At 34.5% G+C, this 20,527-nt stretch overlaps 1 protein-coding gene across 1 annotated transcript in view; it reads right to left on the reverse strand.

Moving 5' to 3' along the window:
* Nucleotides 1-8,491: 8,491 nt before the first annotated feature.
* The window catches only part of LOC145664153 (myrosinase 1-like), a 34,413-nt gene continuing 22,377 nt past the window's right edge, over nt 8,492-20,527 (reverse strand). Inside the window, exons 7-11 of the mRNA XM_081730554.1 lie at nt 20,182-20,329; nt 18,781-18,929; nt 15,375-15,509; nt 10,561-10,667; nt 8,492-8,684 (exon numbers count right to left, since the gene is read on the reverse strand). Coding sequence (XP_081586680.1) covers nt 8,561-8,684; nt 10,561-10,667; nt 15,375-15,509; nt 18,781-18,929; nt 20,182-20,329 — 663 coding nt within the window. The 3' untranslated portion in view covers nt 8,492-8,560. The remainder of the gene's footprint in view (nt 8,685-10,560; nt 10,668-15,374; nt 15,510-18,780; nt 18,930-20,181; nt 20,330-20,527) is intronic.

A 20,527-nucleotide genomic window follows, 5' to 3' on the forward strand; every position in this document is an offset into this window, starting at 1 on the left:
GTAATGAATAATAGTAATGAACTATTTTCTGCTTTTAAGCACTTGTCTCCTTTTAGTGTTTTTACCAGTTTCTGCCTTTAAGTGTGTTTTTTGAAGTCGGGTCATATTAAAAAAAAAAAATCTTTTCCATAATCCAGAAGTCTCTTGCTGCAAGTTTGAAAATTTTGTGTACCTTTGCAGTCCTGAAGTTTGCAGCCTTTGCAGTTTTTTTGTTTTCAAGCAAAAATTGCTTTCTTGAATATAATCATGGATTGCAATTACCTTGTCTTTTACTTTCTGCCTTGTTTCTGCATCTCTACTAAAGCAATTTGTTCTTGAGGAATTGTCTTAGTAATCAGTTTCCGTAGCCTCAGTGCCTAGTTAGCATGCTCTTTTTATGAATCTTTTATTAGGTAACTTTTCTGTTTGTGTGTTAGAATCAAATCTTTCACATTAAATGTCATGAACTTCTATACTCGACTGGAGCTCTGAATTTCTATACAGTTACGTAAACTCGACAACAGTACAATATTTTCGCAAAATATTTGCTCTAACTTATGTTTAGTGCAATATTAATTATGACAAATTTATTTAGATTGCTTGTGTTACAGCCAACTTCAATTAAATAATCATGAGTTCAATAAATGGCAGAGTGATGTTTAGAGTCAGGGACGTATGCATGACCTCCTTTCAGGAGATCTAAAGCTTTCCGTGGGGTCCAAATTGAATATGAGGATAACTTATATTAAAATTTGTAAAATTACCCTAAAATTTAACTAAATTTTTACAGAAAATTTCGTGGGGGAGAGAGAGTTCGTATCTTGACAATTTGGCTCCTGGTTAGAGTAAATGGAAGTTGTAAGAATAATAACAATCTATTTTCCAATTCAGAATGGCATATCCAGTGACGAACCCTGAAGCAGACGATTAGTCAATCAAGATTCCGAAACAATTTCAGATACCTCGAAGGAAGACGAAATGTCAACTTCGTTTATTCTGGTACTGGTTATAGGCCTTTATATGGCATCTTTAACCCAAAAGTAAGAAACTATCGTCTTTCATCTAAAAACTGAAAAATAAACACTAATTGTAATAAAATCTTTAAAATCGATGCTTTTATAAAATACTGTGAAAACAATTTTTAGGGGTATAATAAAGGAATGGTTCTAAGACTAAAATCACTGGACATAATGTAATGTTTTATCCATAAAAACGTCAGCTCTCAACCTCAGGATAAGTGCTTAATATTTTTAGTCTTACGTTAGTCACATTTCTGCATTTTACTTCAGTAAATACGTTATCTTTTTCATTGCATTTTATAAAATCATTGTTTTAAAAATATTATTACTGTATTATTTACTTTTTTTTTTACTCTCACTATTGCTCTTCACTTCCCAACCTTCATATATATATATATATATATATATATATATATATATATATATATATATATATATATATATATATATATATATTACTTGCAATAATTTATGTTACTTTCATCCATTTTAAACGCCTCCAATTGTTTTTATACTCGTCCTTCTACAGTACAATATTTTACACCAAACTTTTGAGTAGTCTTGTCTGTAATTCTTTACTTACGAGGCACAAAATACATTTATTTCTCTTCTTATGGAAAAGAAGATAAAAAAGAGGGGAGGAAGGAAGTAAATCTTGAGAAAACCCACACAAATGGTGTTTCTGCACCACAAAATCTACATAGCAAGAGCAGGAATCGAACCGATGGCCCATAGCACCAGAGATTAGCTCTACCATTGAGCCACCACTACCCTACAAGCGATCGTCTAAAGATTTTATAGTTACTAATAGAATTTTGAATTTATTTATGGCTTTTAGGAAATTTCACCATGAGCAAAATGTTGACGGACCGCTCTTAGCTCTCCAAAGAAGTTGCACTAATGTTCCATAACGTATTTTTTAACTTCTCTGTTCTGTTTTTCTTCTAATTTTGCTTTATCTTTTTCCGAGAAGCTAAAAATATGTTACTGCCGTTTGAACAGAAATTGAAGTTTGATAAATATCTGAAAACTAGTTTCGAATAGAAACTAAAATTTGATTAACCCGCCGCTATAGGCGTGAATCTTAATGCATTGTTACAGGCATGATGGCAATGTAACCTGATTTGGAATAAATTATAGTCAATTGCTTGCATCAGTAAGACTGAATGTGGTGTATAGTATACTTTGGGCTTTAATCTATAAATATTAAGGTAGTAGATTGCGTATATATATATTCAGTTGTTGTCTTCTGCTTCCTAACATTACACAATATTGCGACTTCTAAAATTAAAACATTCACTCGTGACGTTGACTTAGGCTCTGTTTATTATCCAAGTCCCACTTCCATCTTACATTTATTATTATAATTTCTATATATAAATGGATGTGTGTGTGTGAGTAAGTGTGTGTGTGTTCCAGTATAACTCATAACTCTGAAACGTCAGGAGTAATCTTAACCAAACTTTCTACACATATTACTTACTGTCTGGAAAAGAGTACTGTTGGTGTAAGACCCCATAGCACACCTATGGGGAGTGGAAGGAGGGATAAATATAAAAATGATCGAAAATGATCGTTATTAGTGTCGAATCCATAGTTTTAGGTGTCGCTTAAATAAATAGTGACAAACTTGATGCCGTTTAACTCCCACTTGCACCTCGGAAGGTGACGTAAAAATATCGAAATCAACCGATATTAGTCTCGACAGTAGCGACTCGTAGTCTGTACAAGCACTGGTTGCAATGTTACAATATCAAAAGTAAGTAGGTACGCGCAAGTGTTCCCCTCCCCCAACATTCTTGAGTCTTATCCAAAATATATTCAGGAAATATGAAGAGGAAAGTCTTTTAAGCTCTATTTGTATATTATTGATTAAATTATTTCTCTAATATTGATTTAATATATTAGCTATTTCCTTTTTTTCAAACAACCACTATCAATGTACGTTTATACACTATTTATATACAAAACCTCTACACTCATGTTATTGAACACGAGATAAATCGAATATATAGTATGTTCTGTAAGCCATAAATGATGGCGTTAATCCGAAAAGAAGAAAAAAAGAAGAAAATTGCATGCACGCAGTTAAACAAAATTATTTAATTATATAAACTATGCATTATTTTAGAATGGAAGGTCTTTCTTCGATCTTTTGGGCTTCAAATTTTTCTATGACTATTGAAATCTGAAATGCTGCTCGCCAAGTTTCTCTGAATAGAAAGCATCGCTACCGCACATATTTTCCGCTTTATTTTCTTTAGGGTCCAGAAACACCTCTCTCCTCCGACAATATGCATTTTGTTAGCATTTCTTTGTATAAATATACGGTACAAAAACTCCATTTTCAAAAACCACGTATTTTTGTCTGTAAAGAAGCATGAAATCTAAGATGCTTTCCTTCGAAAATAAAAAAAAAAATAATAATTTAACATTCCAGCAAATTAGGCTAAAGAAGACAGATAAGTATTGGAAGTGAATGATTTGATATTAATTTATGCTCTCCGCCGGAAATCGAACACGGAATCATGTGCAGGAAAGATACAGAGTTAGGAATTAGACCAGTAGTAAGACATTTTCTTCTTCGAGACTCGATCAAACCCCCCCCCCAGAATAGGATTTTTTAAAAAATAAAACTTATCCCAAGAATTTTCACCTTTGTATTATAAATGTTAAATAAAATCTATTGACTTCGAACGACTGCCCCCCAAACTTTCAGCCTGGACCCGTCCCTTCTACCACCAGACTTATATTTGTTCTTTGCGAGTTTATGTTTTGTGAATAACTACTTTCTTCCAAGCGTCTGCATCTCCCTTACCCTATCAATTGAGTCAAGCGCTAAGTGGAGGAATTCGTAACTATTACAGAAGCTGACCAGTTGCGGAAGAAAGTGCAACCGCAAGAGAGCAATACGGGAAGATAGGAGCGATGCAAGAATAAATCCACTTCCCCATGTTAAGAGATAGGAGCTGGCTACCATACGCTCAATGTTACTGGTGGCAACGTTCGCTGCCACTGGAAATGTAAATCTCTCTCTTTCTTTCCGTTTTTTAATTGACTTTTTTCAGAAATGCATCAATACTGTTTTGCGCTCAAGAGCAAAGGTTTATTTTTTACTGATACACTACTTTAATACTTAAAAATGTTTTTAGTATTAAAAAAATATCTGGTTGCACAACTATGCAACATATAGTACCAGCCGCCCCTGAGTTTCGATCATAATTTTTAGTGTCACTAAGTTAATTGTTGGGAGTTCTGGTGTCGATTAAAGTCAAATTCATAGTTTTAGATGGTGCTGAGATTAATAATTACAATCCCGGCAGCATTAAGAGAGAGACAGAGAGAGAGAAAGAGCGACCAAAGCCTCACTACTTCCATATATCAAAGCATGAACTGAGAACATATGGAAAGAAGTCTTTTTGTCCTAAAATAACTTGTTGGAATAGCGAATTTCTAGTGAACATGGTTTTGGGGATAGTGAGCTTTCTGTCTGAAACCAAGATCCGAGTTTGAATATTCTCTGCTTATACCCGCATATTCTCTTTACGCCTCTGACTATATTTCAAGAACGTAAATCACATGCTGTAATGAGAATATTAAGAAATAACTTCGGTATGACAAATAATTGTAAACTAAATTATTGCAATGTTGTTTAGCGTAGTAGTAGTAATTGCATGACCTGACCGCACTCTTAATAATCCAATTTTGGGGCCACATGGACCATAGCGAATGAATCAGGGATCCTTTGGCCCGGGATTGCGTCACCTATTGAAATTTTGCTTATGCTTATTCAGGGGCCATGCACGCTGGTACGAATGAGTCAAAGGTACCTTGGCACTGCTATGACGTCATTGAATTGGGAGTTTTGGATCAGAGGTCATGATGATTCTTTAAATTTACTAAAAATATGGTTTTGATGATTCATTACGTTATGAAATAGTACAGGTTTACGAATGCTTTTTATTTTTCGTTCCCTTTTATGGCATAAAATTTGGAGATTGTTATATCTTTGATGAGATGGACTAACACGGGTGCAAATGAAATCTTTAGTTTTACGTCCCATGCTTATGCCGGCTAGGCTAAAGGAGACGGTGACGATGAGAAATGAATGTAAATGTGGAAGAAAATTGGAGTATCCCGAGCATAATATTGCCCACCACAAAACTATTTTCGCGGGGTTTGAACCAGGGACCCCATACAGCAGAGGTGAACGCTCTACCACTGAGCAACGGTACCTCTACTGGTATGAATGAATTAGAGGTAGTTGGTTCGAGCTAATATGTTCGTTTGACGTTACTGAACTGGGATTTTTAGCTTGGAGCTTATGATGGCTTGTTTCGTTCCCTTTTATGGGTATAAAATTACCAAAACAAGGTTTGATCTCTTTCTTGATGACCTATTACATTATGAATTAGTAGACCCCAGTGATAGTATAAATTAGTATTAGTATTAATATGAAACTCAAAAACTTTGGAGTTCCTTTGTGGCTAACCGGTTAGCGTATGCGCCTTTAACGTGAGAGACCAGGGTTCGCTTCCCGGAAGGAGCTCATGCGGTTCTGATTTCCCGTCAATTAATAGGTTCTATTTTCGCTGCAGAACGGGACGTTAAACTCAAAATCAACTTAGAGAGGCCGCGGTGGCTCAGTGGTAGAGCGTTCACCTCTGGTGCTTGGGGTCTCGGGTTCGATCCCAGCCCCCGCCAAGTGAACTTTGTGGTGGACAAACACCGTGTGCGTGGGTTTTCTCGGGGTTCTCCCGTTTCCTCCCACTTTCTTCATTCCACCATTTCCTTCATTACTCATCATCACCGTCTCCTTTAGCCTAACCGGCATAACCGTGGGACGTAAAACTCAAAGATTTCATTTCATTTCAAAATCAACTTAACTCGAAAACTTTGGGAGGACTACTTGATTTTTGGTTGTTATCCCTTTGATGAGATGGACTAACACTGGTGCAAATGAAATCCTTATTTTACGTCCCAAGCTTATGCCGGTTAGGCTAAAGGAGACGGTGACAATGAGAAATGAATGAAAGTATGGGAGAAAATTAGAGTATCCCGATCATAATGTTGCCCACCACAAAACTACTTTTGCGGTGTTTGAACCAGGGACCCCATACAGCAGAGGTGAACGCTCTACCGCTGAGCCACAGCGCTCGCTACTGGTGCGGATGAATTAGAGGTATTTATATTGTATTCGTTTGTGGATTAAATAAAACTGTTGGAAAGATTTAAAAAGATTCTTTCTGCATTGACTTATAATCATATGTTGAAGAGGAAACGTCAACTATATCGTGTTACATATGCTTACGTATTCGTTGTCACAGTATCGTTGGCATTGTTTGTTCGAACAAGTACGATGTTTAATTGTCAAATAGTGTGTAATGGTTTACTTTGGAAAGATACAGGAGTTCATTTCATATCATAAGACATGGGTATATTGATGCATCCTTTTAAAATTTGACAGGGGTCCACCCCCACCCCACCCCCTTGAATTTAAGCATTTATAGGATCTCAATATGTATCATGATAAATTTCGGTGGTCCTTTCATGCGTACAAAGTAGTACAACCATGTGTTCGGTTATTGACTTAGTCCGTTTCCTTTGATGAGTATTAATGATTGATTTTGGAGCCTTATTACGTTATATGATTATTTGGAGGCGTACTTAAGATAATTCCTTAAATTTGATATGTACTTCGGGATCCATTTCGTTTCATCTTAGGGATGAACATGGATATCTTACATATGCTGATTACTATGTTATAGATTGCTATGTTATTGCAATCGTCCTGAGTTCGATTCTTGGTGCTAGTTTCAGGAAAATGTTGAGTTGAACGCCCCTCGCGGCTAAGGGAGACGACGATAATGAGAAATGATAATACGAAACAGGAGAAAACATGAACTTGCTTGCAGATTGAAGCATGGACCTTACACATTAGAGACACGCGCTGAGCCATCGTGCCCCCATTCGGTGTGAGCAATTTCACGTATGAAAAGAAACATGGACATGTCAATGCAGAAAGAATCTTTTTAAATCTTTCCAACAGTTTTATTTAATCCACAAACGAATACAATATAAATACCTCTAATTCATCCGCACCAGTAGAGAGCGCTGTGGCTCAGCGGTAGAGCGTTCACCTCTGCTGTATGGGGTCCCTGGTTCAAACACCGCAAAAGTAGTTTTGTGGTGGGCAACATTATGACCGGTATACTCCAATTTTCTCCCATACTTTCATTCATTTTTCATCGTCACCGTCTCCTTTAGCCTAACCGGCATAATCGTGGGACGTAAAACAAAGATTTCATTTGCACCAGTGTTAGTCCATCTCATCAAAGGGATAACAACCAAAAATCAAGTAGTCCTCCCAAAGTTCAGCAGCGAAAATAGAACCTACTAATTAACGTGAAATCCGAACCGCATGAGCTCCTTCCGGGAATCGAACTCTGGTCTCCCACGTTAAAGGCGCATACGCTAACCGGTTAGCCACAAAGGAACTCCAAAGCTTTCGAGTTTCATATTAATATTAATACTAATTTATACTATTACTGGGGTCTACTAATTCATAATGTAATAGATCATCAAGAAAGATATCAAACCTTGTTTTGGTAATTTTATACCCATAAAAGGGAACGAAACAAGCCATCATAAGCTCCAAGCTAAAAATCCCAGTTCAGTAACGTCAAACGAACATATTAGCTCGAACCAACTACCTCTAATTCATTCATACCAGTAGAGGTGCGGTGGCTCAGTGGTAGAGCGTTCACCTCTGCTGTATGTGGTCCCTGGTTCAAACACCGCGAAAATAGTTTTGTGATGGGCAACATTATGCTACATTTTTTCCAGACTTTCATTCATTTCTCATCGTCACCGTCTCTTTTAGCCTAGCCGGCATAAGCGTGGGACGTAAAACTAAAGATTTTATTTGCACCCATGTTAGTCCATCTCATCAAAGATAACAATCTCCAAATTTTATGTCATAAAAGGGAACGAAAATAAAAAAAGCATTCATAAACCTGTACTATTTCATAACGTAATGAATCATCAAGACCATATTTTTAGTAAATTTAAAGAATCATCATACCATCTGATCCAAAACTCACAATTCAATGACGTCGTAGCAGGGCCAAGGTATCTCTGACTCATTCGCGCCGGCGTGCGGCCCCTGAATAAGCATAAGCAAAATTTCAATAGGTGACGCAATCCCGGGCCAAAGCATCCCTGATTCATTCACTATGGTCCATGTGGCCCCAAAATTGGATTATTAAGAGTGCGGTCAGGTCATGCAATTACTACTGTAGTCATGGGTCATTCATTAAGTATAGTATTCTGCAGTATGTTTCAATGTATGCATACTTAATAATAAAGCTAAAATTTCATACTTTTTCAAATAAATTAAACCATATATTGCGATACATTAAATAAAGCTTTCTATATTTTTTCTGTACAAATTGAGAGCACCTTATAAATTACTATAATCTCTTCTTTGTTAAGTTATGCTTTATTTTGTAAATATCATACAAAATATTTAAGTCCTTATATGGTGTTAGTATTCAATTCTTTTAATTGGTAGGTTCTGGAAATCCATGGTTTTGGATAATTTGACTATATACACGAGATGATTCCTTAGCAGTGCGTGGTCTGGCAGGGTCATCAAAGTCCACAGCATACAGTCCAAATTTTTGTCTGAAAAAGAAAAGAAATGCTGTTTCAAAGAAAATCCAAAGTTAAGTTGTCGTATGTATTCATGTTGCTAGTAATGAACAAAAACATAAGCTACTGAGTTAATGCTTATTTGTACTACTTAAAAGAAAGAAAAAAAACATTTGGAGCGTATAATTGTGTGAAAAAATAGACTGCTACGTTATATCTTACGTATACAATCCGTTTTAACCCGTACTCAGCAAAAGTCAGACGCACTCGCCAATCCAAAAATGATCGTCGTCAGTATCTCTCACGTACAAATTATGAGAGCCCCCACCCCACCCCTACGCCCTTTGGTTTGACAAAGAAAGAGATTACATCGGGGCATAAAATTTCAAAACGAGGCAATTAGATTCAGAATAATCAATTTTGAATTAGACAATTCGTATACATGTTAAAAAATATCTTGCGTTAAGATTTCACGTTTTGTGTAACGCTATGTCTCTGCACTGAAGTGCCAGCTTCGATTCCATTTTTCGGATCAAATCCCGTAAGTGAAAGGCCATTGATGGAAATTGTCAGCAAATCACCCAATGTGTCAGTCTTAATTCAGTCAGTGAATTTCTGTAATCAGTCTTAACTTTGTTGAGACTGCTGAAGCCTCTCTCACGTGAAGAAATACTCACAGGTAAAACTGCACTAAAATGTGACAGTTGGAAGCAAGTTTGAAAATCTCGTAATGAAGTTTTCAGTGTAAATCTTTTTCAGTGTCTGATTCAACGTTAATGACGGTGGAAAAGGAGGAGCGAATTACAACGTTGTGAAGACTTGACTTTCCATGTCCGTTGTGAAGACTTCACATTCCGTGTTTTCTCTCACTCAGTGATAATTATTTCCGTGCGAAACATAAATTGCGCTTCCCTGTGAGTTTATGCAGAAATTATTCCTACTGAACACTGATCGCCAGCTCTAAATTTCTAGTCGCCAATGGCGACCTGGAGACCGGAAATTTTGCGCCCTGGTCTATACATCAATGATATAATTGATATTTAGAACAAAAACTCATAGAGCAAATTTGTTAAACGTTAATGTGAGACATAATAAAATAGATGATAAGTAAGTTGATTAGCTATGTTGCATATGCAGTGTGTACTTGTAATGAAGATTTATAAAAGAAATCAATGAGGAATCATTTTTTCTTCAATAAGATACCTTACTAGTTAAGGTATATATTTTCGTAATCATAAAAATAAAACTACATTCTGTCAATTTTTGGGGAAAATTTAACTACGTCCAAACCCCAATTTTGTTGGCTCATAACTCGGGAACCAAAGCCCTGCTACCAGGGGCGCACCCAGAGGGCAGGAGTACACCGGGTTCGGACCCCCCCCCCTCAAAACTTCCTAACTCTACATACATGTGTACACTTTTTAAATAAAACTATACTTGTTTAATATGGAAATAATTGATGTAGCATGCACATTTGATCTTACACTTCATTTATATTCTTTCTCTGATAAAAACAATCTAGTTCTATCATTTTTATCTGAAAATATAGGTGGAAGTATTTTACAATTACTTATCGAGTACAGAATAATACCCATTCAATACTACATAGATGTAGTGGCTTGTAGTACTGGACATCCTCTAAAGTTTGGACACCCGCAACAAAAATGTCTGAGTGCGCGCCTGCTGCACATTATAATGTTTCATATACGTACTAAGCTCGTCAGCAAAGTTTGGTCAAGAGTGATTGTGTTTCATCCCATGCTATGCCATACAAAAAATATAATACCCTAGGTTTTTAAAAAGGGGGAAAGAAAGAAATATCAAATGAAGAACGAAAATAGTTTAACACGATCATTAATAATGATTTAAAAATTAAGCAAAGAAGTAAGGAATGACATATTCTACTAACGTATAACCACTATTCCATTCAAAGTTGTCAATGAGACTCCAAGCTGCGTATCCTTGAACGTTGCAACCGTCAAGTTTTACTGCCTTCAGCATTTCGTTGATGTAACTCTGTAAGAAATTAACAGCCGATTATAATTGAATATATCTATAGGATTTGATTATTCTAAAAAATTAATTTACAAGTGCATGAAAATGCATTCTGTCAATAAAAATGCATTCTGTCTTCAAGAATGTTTATGCTCTTTTGAACAGTAGATGCTTGCATAATTGCATATTCATTCGTAGTAATAATGAGCTGTACATATTGCTTCGCCATGGGCAATATACTAACAAAGTTAGGTTTCTAAATGTTATGCTCTATTACCTTAATATCTGAAATAATTATCTGAATATGTTATAATGCAATTTAATTATCTAGTATTGTTGTAATTAAAAGTGAACAACTATATGAAAACGTCAATTACATACAGAGTGGGCAAGGGATAAATTACGCATTTCTTTGCAATCAAGTATAGATCACAAAACAGAGAAGATATGGTAGCCTGTAAAACGTCTTTGAGTAAATATGATGGTGGAGGACAATATAAAGCGAATAGAGAATTCCTACTTGTAAACGTAGGTTGAATACTCGTCATAATAGTATCCATAATAGGCTGAAGTTCAATCATGCTGGAAAGGATTTGACACAGAGATTTGACACCTTATTTGTTCTATTTAAAACAATGTATTAGGGTATTTAGAAAAAGGAGAAACACATTTATTGAAGAAACTACGAGTATTTTAATTATCCTTCTACTATTCAAGCTACAACATAAACTAAGCATAAATTCATAGCATTAATCAAACAGTAAACGGTGCAAATTAGTTTTCTTAATTTGAGCCAAATATTCCAGTGGTTCAAATAGCTCCGATAGCCACTATAAATATTTTCCTCTTTAAAGGCTTTTGCTCCTACAATAGCTTATAATCCTGATAAATCTTACTAAATAAACGTGCAATAAATTTAAGGAAAAACAAACAATACATTTAGCACTGCTTTGATTGGTATATTATAGATTAATAATGCTGTGTATTGTAGGAACGAGCGATCCTAATTTTAACTCTAAACTATACAAATAAATCACTAATCTCAAACAAAATCACAGTATACTTTATGAAAGTTAAAGTGATTTTACAATATTTTCACAGAACATAATTTATTTAAAATCAGGAGAAGAAAAAGTGGTGGTATGATTGCCTTGTTATTGACATATTTTAATTCCGACTTCTAGAGACGATTGGGAATTTTCAGGAAAAAATACGGCATATTCCACGAATGTCAAATTATTCTTAGGAAGAAATGTTTTTTTTTTTTAATCTTGGGGGAAGGGGTAAAGTGAGTCTTCAATTTTGACAAACTTCAAAAAGCAGTACGGTTTGAGTGAAAATCTCAATAAAGTATATGTTTAATTTCGTCAAAATCGAATATTTGTTATGAAAGTTATAGTGCAACATATATTTTATGGCCATGAGGGAGGGGGAGGGAAAAATACTCGTTCTTGGTTTATTTTAAACCAAGAAATGGGGAGGATTGCGTAGCCCCCCAAATTATGCTTTATATTCCACCAATATACGTATATGTATTTATATTGTTCCAAATGTTATATAGAAACCTATTTTTACATAATATATGTCAAAATCGATTTTTTTTTTTTAACGAAAGTTATGGAACCTTCTTAAAACTCGGCAAAGGATCAACCCACTCCTTTATTCATTGCTGATTTGGCTTCTGCAGAGCGAATGGTTGGGAATATTCGATTAAAATACACGCCATATTCCATCGAAATTAAACAGAATTTTTATTTGTGGGGTTTGGTTGGGTGGTAAATTCACCTTTTAATTCTTTTTAGACTTTACCGACAAGTTATGGGTCATTTGAAAAGAAAAGTATCGTGGATCATATATATATATATATATATATATATATATATATATAACATCGTGGATTGTGCTTTGCGGTCCATGGGCTCCATTTTTAGAACATCCGATAGGGAGGAGTATAAATTCGAAATTTTATTCTAAACAGACTCTAACCCTAAGCAAAGGGATGATTGGGATGCGTCAATGAAAATTAATGTCATACTTCACCAAAGTCCAATAATTTTGGTGAAAGTTATCAAGGAAAATTATTTACTATTTATTTACTTACTACCTTATTTAAATAAGGAAACTTAGAAGTTTGGGGAATTTACGACATTTTAAACATTTATCCTTGCCCAATTTCAATCACAACCATTGCAGATAATCGTGATGCTCTAAAGAAGCATATTTACGTAGTTTATACCTGGAAAATTGTTTCGTATACATGGATATGAACTTGTCACACGAGATAGACTTTGGTTGTAACTTCCTCCTTTTTGTTGTAACTCCCTATTCTTGATGAGTTGTAACTCCAAACAACGGAGTTGAATGAATGCATATACCAAGAATGAATAAAGTCGGATATATTTTAGCAAGAGCTATCTTGAAATAAACAGACAGACACACAAATGCTGGTTGAGTCAAATGGTAGGAGCTCGCTATGCTTTAAAAAAAAAAAAAAAAAAAAAAACCTACAGTCACGGCCGTCTTTAACACATAGACCCCATTGGCCCCATGCTAATCTTTGTGTTAAACGACTTGCCATAAGTAAATAAAAATATACAGTAGTCTAGATCTGTGGTTGTCCCATAAGGTGTGTCACGAAATTTAAAAATTCAAAAATCAAAAAGCATTTAATAATAATTTCATCAATTTTGAGACAGACTATACCAGCAGCAGCAATACCTTCAGCAGCAGCAACAATGCTCAGAGTCACTACTTGATACAAAGTTACAAGTTACTTACAGTGTTAAAATTTATATTATTATTAATTTAAAATCAAACAAGTGTGTCGCGATGCCCTGGTCATCTAGTAAAGTGTGTCATCAGTCAAAATAAGGTTGGGAACCACTTGTCTAGATCAGGGCCTTGCCGTGGTGGAGGCGGGGCAACAGCCCCGGGCTCCGAAGTAAGGGGGCGAAAAATTAGATAGAAAAAAGGAAAAAAGATAGGAAAAATTGCTTGGAATATATGTATGGGGGCGCCGTCGTATACTTTCACCCCGGGGGGCTGATTAAAATTTTCCACGGCACGGCCCTGGTCTAGACTATACTAAACTATAAAATTATATTTGGTGGAATGTTCTTGTGTTACAAATAGACACTGTAATTTGTCTGTGATTCAGTATCCTTGAGTTAGTATTGTAGCTTGCTCTGCAATAATTCCATCTTACAAGTAGGCCAAATTTTATATTTTATATTTTATATTTTATTCCCGTAAATGGTTGTGTATCACACTTGTTTCCTCAGGACCAATAATTCTGCCTAGACGCCACTGGATACAATATAGAAAATACAGTGAATGTATCACATAAAACACAAATTTTGACCAAGGAATCTACTATCTAATAACATTTATTTATTTGTTTATTTATTAGATAGTAGATGCTTTAGTGAGAATTTGTCTTTTATTTGATACCAGAAGTTGCAAAGCTAGAATACGTGGCGTTCAGAGTGAATGTATATTTAGCGGATATGGAAATTTTCTAATAAACCACATTTCAAAATTAAATTGTAAGATTATAAGTTTCAAATACCATATTTGTAATCAACATTATAAGTAAATAAATTACCATATTTCTTAGATTCAGTAGTTCCTTGACATTGTATCTTTACAACGTATTTCTCTCCTATTTTATGATCAGCAGTGAACTAAGCTAAACAGTTATTCTAAATGTTACAATGCTTCTAATCTACACAAGTTTCTAAAAGGTAATTTAAGTGATTTATCATTAACTTCGACTAAATTACTTGCCAGAAAATCATGAAAACGTAGACACAACGTATACTACAAGTATTTTCGCTAAATACTTCATCAGATAGAGAAGAATACAAAATTTTAAGCCTTTTTTTCCCCTTTTATTCCTAATTTTTTCTCTCCTTATGCAATGAAAAACTTAACGTAAATACTTATAGCGTAACCTTTTCATAGGCGTCTGTACTTAAGTTCGCACTATTTTCTGGTAGGTTAGTTTAAAGTATTTTCTATTCTTGCTTCGGGATTCTTTCAAGATGTGTCTGTTTTTATGCTATCTTACGATTTTGATTGTGTTATTTCTTCAAGATGTGAAAAAAGCCAGTAGAAGATACGGCAAAACTCCAGGTATCCAGACAATAGAGGAAATAATTAAAAAAGGGTTTTATTGTGGGATAAAAAGTTTAATATAATTTTTACTCAATATAATAAAAAGTAGGCCTAATGTATATTAAAAATAAGGGTCACTTTTACTATAAACAATTCAAAAATGCAATAAACTCTTCAAACATTAAACATAATTATATATAAATTAAATATAAAATATAAATTTTAACTTTGGTTTCAACAGGAATTTCAAGGAAATTATATTTTTATGAATTAATACATACAGTTCGCATTTCGATAAGTTTCTTTGTTTTAAATGTGAGGTTTTTATTTGTGATATCGATCCGGGTATTTGTGTATCCAGATGACTGGAGTTCGGATAACTGTAGTTGTACTTACCATAATATGTAATGAATACGGAAAAAAGGTATGGAATTTGGAGGAAAATAGGGAAAGAAATCTACTTTACCGTTGTAAGAAATTTACAATATTCTTACAATCATTATTATTAACTTATGGTTTATGTATTGAAGCTTAGTATGATTAGTCATATATCCATATTTTTGCACTTGCATTTTTAAAAATTTTTTTAACTAGTAAGCAACAGTGACTTACCCTATGATAATCAACTCTTCCAGTATCGTTGAGACCTCCTGTGTCAGCGTAACCATTTTCAGTGATAAGAACTGGGACGTTATCATATTCATTCTTAACCCATCCTAATAATTGACGAAATCCCCATGGAACAACCTACAGAAGAAAGAGAAACTCTTCATAATAAGCTAGGTTTAGCTACATGTACAATCAGACCTCTTGTATCAATATTAGATAAACAAACAATTCTATCATTATAGTACAGCATATTTTACTCAAATGCCGTGTATATGACATAGAATACTGAAGAAACTCATCCGAGATAATTTTTTAGAATGTTTCACCTGCAAACAATGGTGATAAGAATTATTACACATACTAATAATCCTCATAGTTGTCGCTAGCTCTTTGTATATTGACAGTGCTGTGAAGTATTACCAATAAGGGAACATTTAATAAAGTTGCAAAAGAATTTAGACAGATGACTACAATACGACGAATTAAGAAAATCTATCTGTAGTTAGACTGAATTCATAAAATAATAATAATAATAATAATAATAATAATAATAATAATAATAATAATAATAATAATAATAATAATAGTGGAAAGGATTAAGATATACAGGGTGTCTCAAAAGTCCCCAAATATAGGATAACTCTGTTATTATCAGAGTTACAACAAAATGTAAGAGAAGATAACATCTCCAAATATGATGTTTTCAATCTAAAGTGAAGGAATCTTTAAAATCGGATGAGCTGTTTGGACTGTACACTCTTTATACGCCCAATGTTAAATGAAAATGCAACGTTGCCACTTACTTGGACCCACAACATAAAGTTAATGGAAATGGGGGCTGACCATCGACACGTTAGCGTAAAAGACAGTAACTTCATTCACAAATAAAGTCGAAGGAACGCAATAAATTGATCTGAACTTAAAAAAAAAAAAAAAAAAAAAAAAAAAAAAAAAAAAAAACCACTTTAATATAGTATTAAATTTCAGATGTTACAAATTTTCTTCTCTCTCATAGGTGTGGATTACATATGAATCAACTACTGCTTGAGATGGAACTCATAAAGGTGTGAAGATACGTGATACCAAACTGATGGATGAGTTCCTCAAGCTACAGAGAAATCTGTATTTAACGAATTCTAGATTAGCAACTTTCCTTCTGTTAATACGCATTATAATAAATTTGAAATAACTGTATTGGGTAATCACTATAGTGATATCTGTAGCCACATTTACTACAATACTACATTAATTCATTTATCTAGTGATACATTATATGGAAACTAAAATAATAGTAATAGTAATAGATTTTTGAACATATATTTTTAATGAATAACGAAACTTATTTTCTGGGTTTGTTTTCTTCCTACCATGAAACATGGTGATTGCTTTGCGGTGCTTTGGGCTGCAATTTTTCTGTTTTTCCGTAAGTCCTGTGATATACCCACGAGACTTACGTTGATCACGTGCATCCTATGGTCGAGGTGTTTTACCCAACGAAGCAATTGTCTAGTATTCAATTCACACTGCTAGGCAGGCTACGGTGTAGTTTCATATACATCGGAGTGAACTACAAATTTGAAGACCTCATAGTTGTTCATCATCTGTAGTCAGTTAAGGAGTTCACACTCAGGAGCAGATATTCTCCATTCTCGTAGGTGGAACTTCACTTCATAGAGAATAAAACCATATGTATCTGGAAAACATCCATACCTTATAAATCTCAATTTCAGTACTAGTCAGAGTTGTTCTGCGGGTTAACGGTGGTTCCATTTCGTATTAATAATTCAAGTTCAATTTTCTTCAGGTGTTTCTATCATTTATATTACAATCTGTAAGTCAAGATTGATTTCTGGAGGCGTTCCTCATGTAGTGTAGCTCTCAGTTCCGTTAGCAAGAATGGAAAAAAAAATCTGCTCCGGAGCGTGAGCTGCATAACTGACCACAGGTATTCACTACTGCAAGAGTCTTAGGATTATACAGACCAGGGAAGTGTTGTAGCTCTTTCCGATGTTCATGAAACTGCATCAGTAATTCCCCTAATGTGGGTTGACGCATCGTCGTCTTGAGAAATTGCATCATTGGCGGGAAACAACATCTGGACCATATGTTATCTAAAATATCCACATAATCACGGGCGGCGTAATCATAGGACTCACAGAATACCAAGAAATTATGGCTCAAATCATCACAGATTTGTTATATGTTTCACAGTAGGGACGAGACAATTTAGAACAAGTCTCTTTGGAATTCAACCTTATATATGCATGGCTGTTGTTGGAAATAACTTGAAACAAAAGTTACCGAGACATATTACGCCTTTTTAGTCATATGCGGTATCCACTTTTCATATTCTAGGTACCATTTTTCCCACGTAAAAACTGCTATTGGCAGTGATCAGCGGTTTTGAAATTGCAACTGGACTGTGGGTGCTCGGGTTATGCAAATCGTGTTGGATTGTGATCGTTGCAATGAGCTATTTCATGTCTGGTTGAATTACCGCAGTCCCTCTATGTTCTTTGGTGACAACCCTCTTCAAGCTCTGTTATCTCTGTCAGTAAGTTTCTTTTCTGTCAACTATAACTCTTCTCCTTATGTTCTTTTCCTATGATATGTAGGCCGTCATCACCTTGAAAACTTTCCTTGTGACATTCAACACATTGGTAACCTTAGACATTTGTACCAACTAACCGCGCCCCGACAATCTGCTTTCTTTGAGATTCAGAGAGGTCTCTCGTTTTGTACCACTATTGTCTGTTCTCCTTAATACATACCTTCATTGTATTCCGTCTGACGCACTACAGACCATCATTTAACACACTACTAACAATGGAGACGCTGTAAAGGGTACCTTACATATCTCACGTGTAGCAAACTATAGATGTCTTACTATTTTGATAACCAACTCTATGTCTTTTCATAATCACTTTTTTGAAGCCGAGTAGAGAGTAAAATGTCTGGATATGCAAGATTATCTCTGAATTTCATTAAGATATGACTTTTCTGCTGCATAAAATAGGACCCGAACTTCTGCTCAACTTCATGTGCGAGGCAGCTACCAATATCGGAGATCAAATCTTAAACCACGCTGTCAAAAAATCGTACGTGAGTTTCTTCGATCTGAAGGGACAGTTAAGTTCCTTTTCTAAGCCCACGAACATATGCACTCTGGTCCCACATAAATTTCTAGTTATTCCTATGCAGAATTACTCCTTTCAGAGTAGGATAGATTAGACGTAATATATATATATATATATATATATATATATATATATATATATATATATATATATATATATATATATATTATATAAAATTATGTACAAAAATGCAAATAGAATGCAAGGAAATAATTTACTTTCTTCTAACATAGCATATTGTGTTCTAAAAGTATAAAAAGAATGTCGCTAACCTTCAGCCACCATGAAGATGAGGACGGCCATGAAGGATCAACACTTTGGATATTGGACTGATCCCTATGCCATGAGGGACTAACTCCATCCTGTCCCCCTTCTGCTATGTTTGTCGTGTAATGATTCAATCCTAGAAAGTCTCCAGCCCCTACAAAACAAATTATAACAAATATCGATTATGAATTAGATAACAATATATATATAGCAAATCCTTGGTACTTAAGTCTATCAAAAAATTATGGAGTTTTATTTAGTAAACTTTTATGATCATGCAATGGCAATTTTGTTCATCTATATTGACAGGGTAAAATGTGTTGGCTTGTGCAGACCTATCGATAAAGCTACTTCAACAAAGACATTCGAAATAAAAAAAAAATCTTTGTGATAGTATGAGGTTTAAAATAGGGTATTTTGTAATGCCAAAAATTTATAGGGGGTTTTGCACCTTTTAGTTGCTCCTACCCTCATGTGCTCATTTATGATAATTGTGCTTATCTTTCTGGACAGCTCTTGATATCAGAAAAAGAATTCAAGAACTTAAACGTGCACTACTGCTTAACATTGTACACACGACTTTTTTCACATATACCAGTATTTAATTGATAAATAACCGATTAATATAATAGTAATGATAATGTAGAAATTATTATTGTATACCTCTTCAATCCATTGTTGTACTTGTTTTAATTATCAGGCATTATTTCCGGTAGCTTTACAATATTTTACAACACAGTAAAAACCATGCTAGGCCTGACTTCGCTTAATTAAGATTGAAAAAAAGTGAAAGGTTTTAAATGTGAGTACAAGTCAACAATTAGATTCGTCACATAACTCCATGACGGTTAAGAATACTTTACTGTATTTGCCCAGTGCTGCCAAATACACTACACAACGTTACATGTATTAATGATAATACAGTTGACAATATACTATAGTACAGTAGTATTACATGTATTTAGCTATGCATGTAGTGTATTTGCCAGTAAATCCTTTAAATACATCATAATAAACGTGTTTTGGTGCTACAGTTTTAAGGCACTTTCTATTGTTTTCTTAGGTTATTTGTTGAACCGATCAACGTATCCACCACCTCAATTAGTCCGGATTAGTGAGGTTTTTACTGTAATTTGTTGCTCCTTTACTTTTGGAGCAAAATTTAGTTTATTGCCTCAAAAAGGGAGTTACAGTTTATACTCGTATATACAATAAGATGTATACACTCAGAAACGTAATTTACACATAGGATCATAGAGACAATCCTTGGTTTCTAGAAAGTAAGAATTCTCTAACCAGATAATCTTGTTTGCACTTCGAAAAATTTTTAATTCAATCTTTGACAAATATTGATTTCTCTTAATTCATAGTTATAGTTTAAGTACAAGGTTGATTAGGTTAAATACCTCTGATGTACTCCACTTCTTCAGCCGTGAAATTAGGCAACCTTGAACGAGGTCTACCTTCTTCTTTACTGAACTGATCGACCATTTCTCTCATGAGCGGTGGATAATCACCTGATGTGCTGAAAATAGGATGGGCAAACCAACCGAGCTGAAATGGATCATCAATACATAGTAAACATTATGGAAGAAGGAACTGCTTACACAATTTATTGAAGTTCTTGGACACATGTCTTTTACCTTCTTCTTTCCACTTCAGTAAATATTACACTTAGTATATTTATGTCACATAAGCTCACACAAAATAGATGTAGATCTATGAAATCTTAGACGTAAGTAGAGATGCAAG

This window comes from Thermobia domestica, chromosome 11 (assembly GCF_964235325.1).
Source record: "Thermobia domestica chromosome 11, izTheDome1.hap1.1, whole genome shotgun sequence".
NCBI lineage: Eukaryota > Metazoa > Arthropoda > Insecta > Zygentoma > Lepismatidae > Thermobia > Thermobia domestica.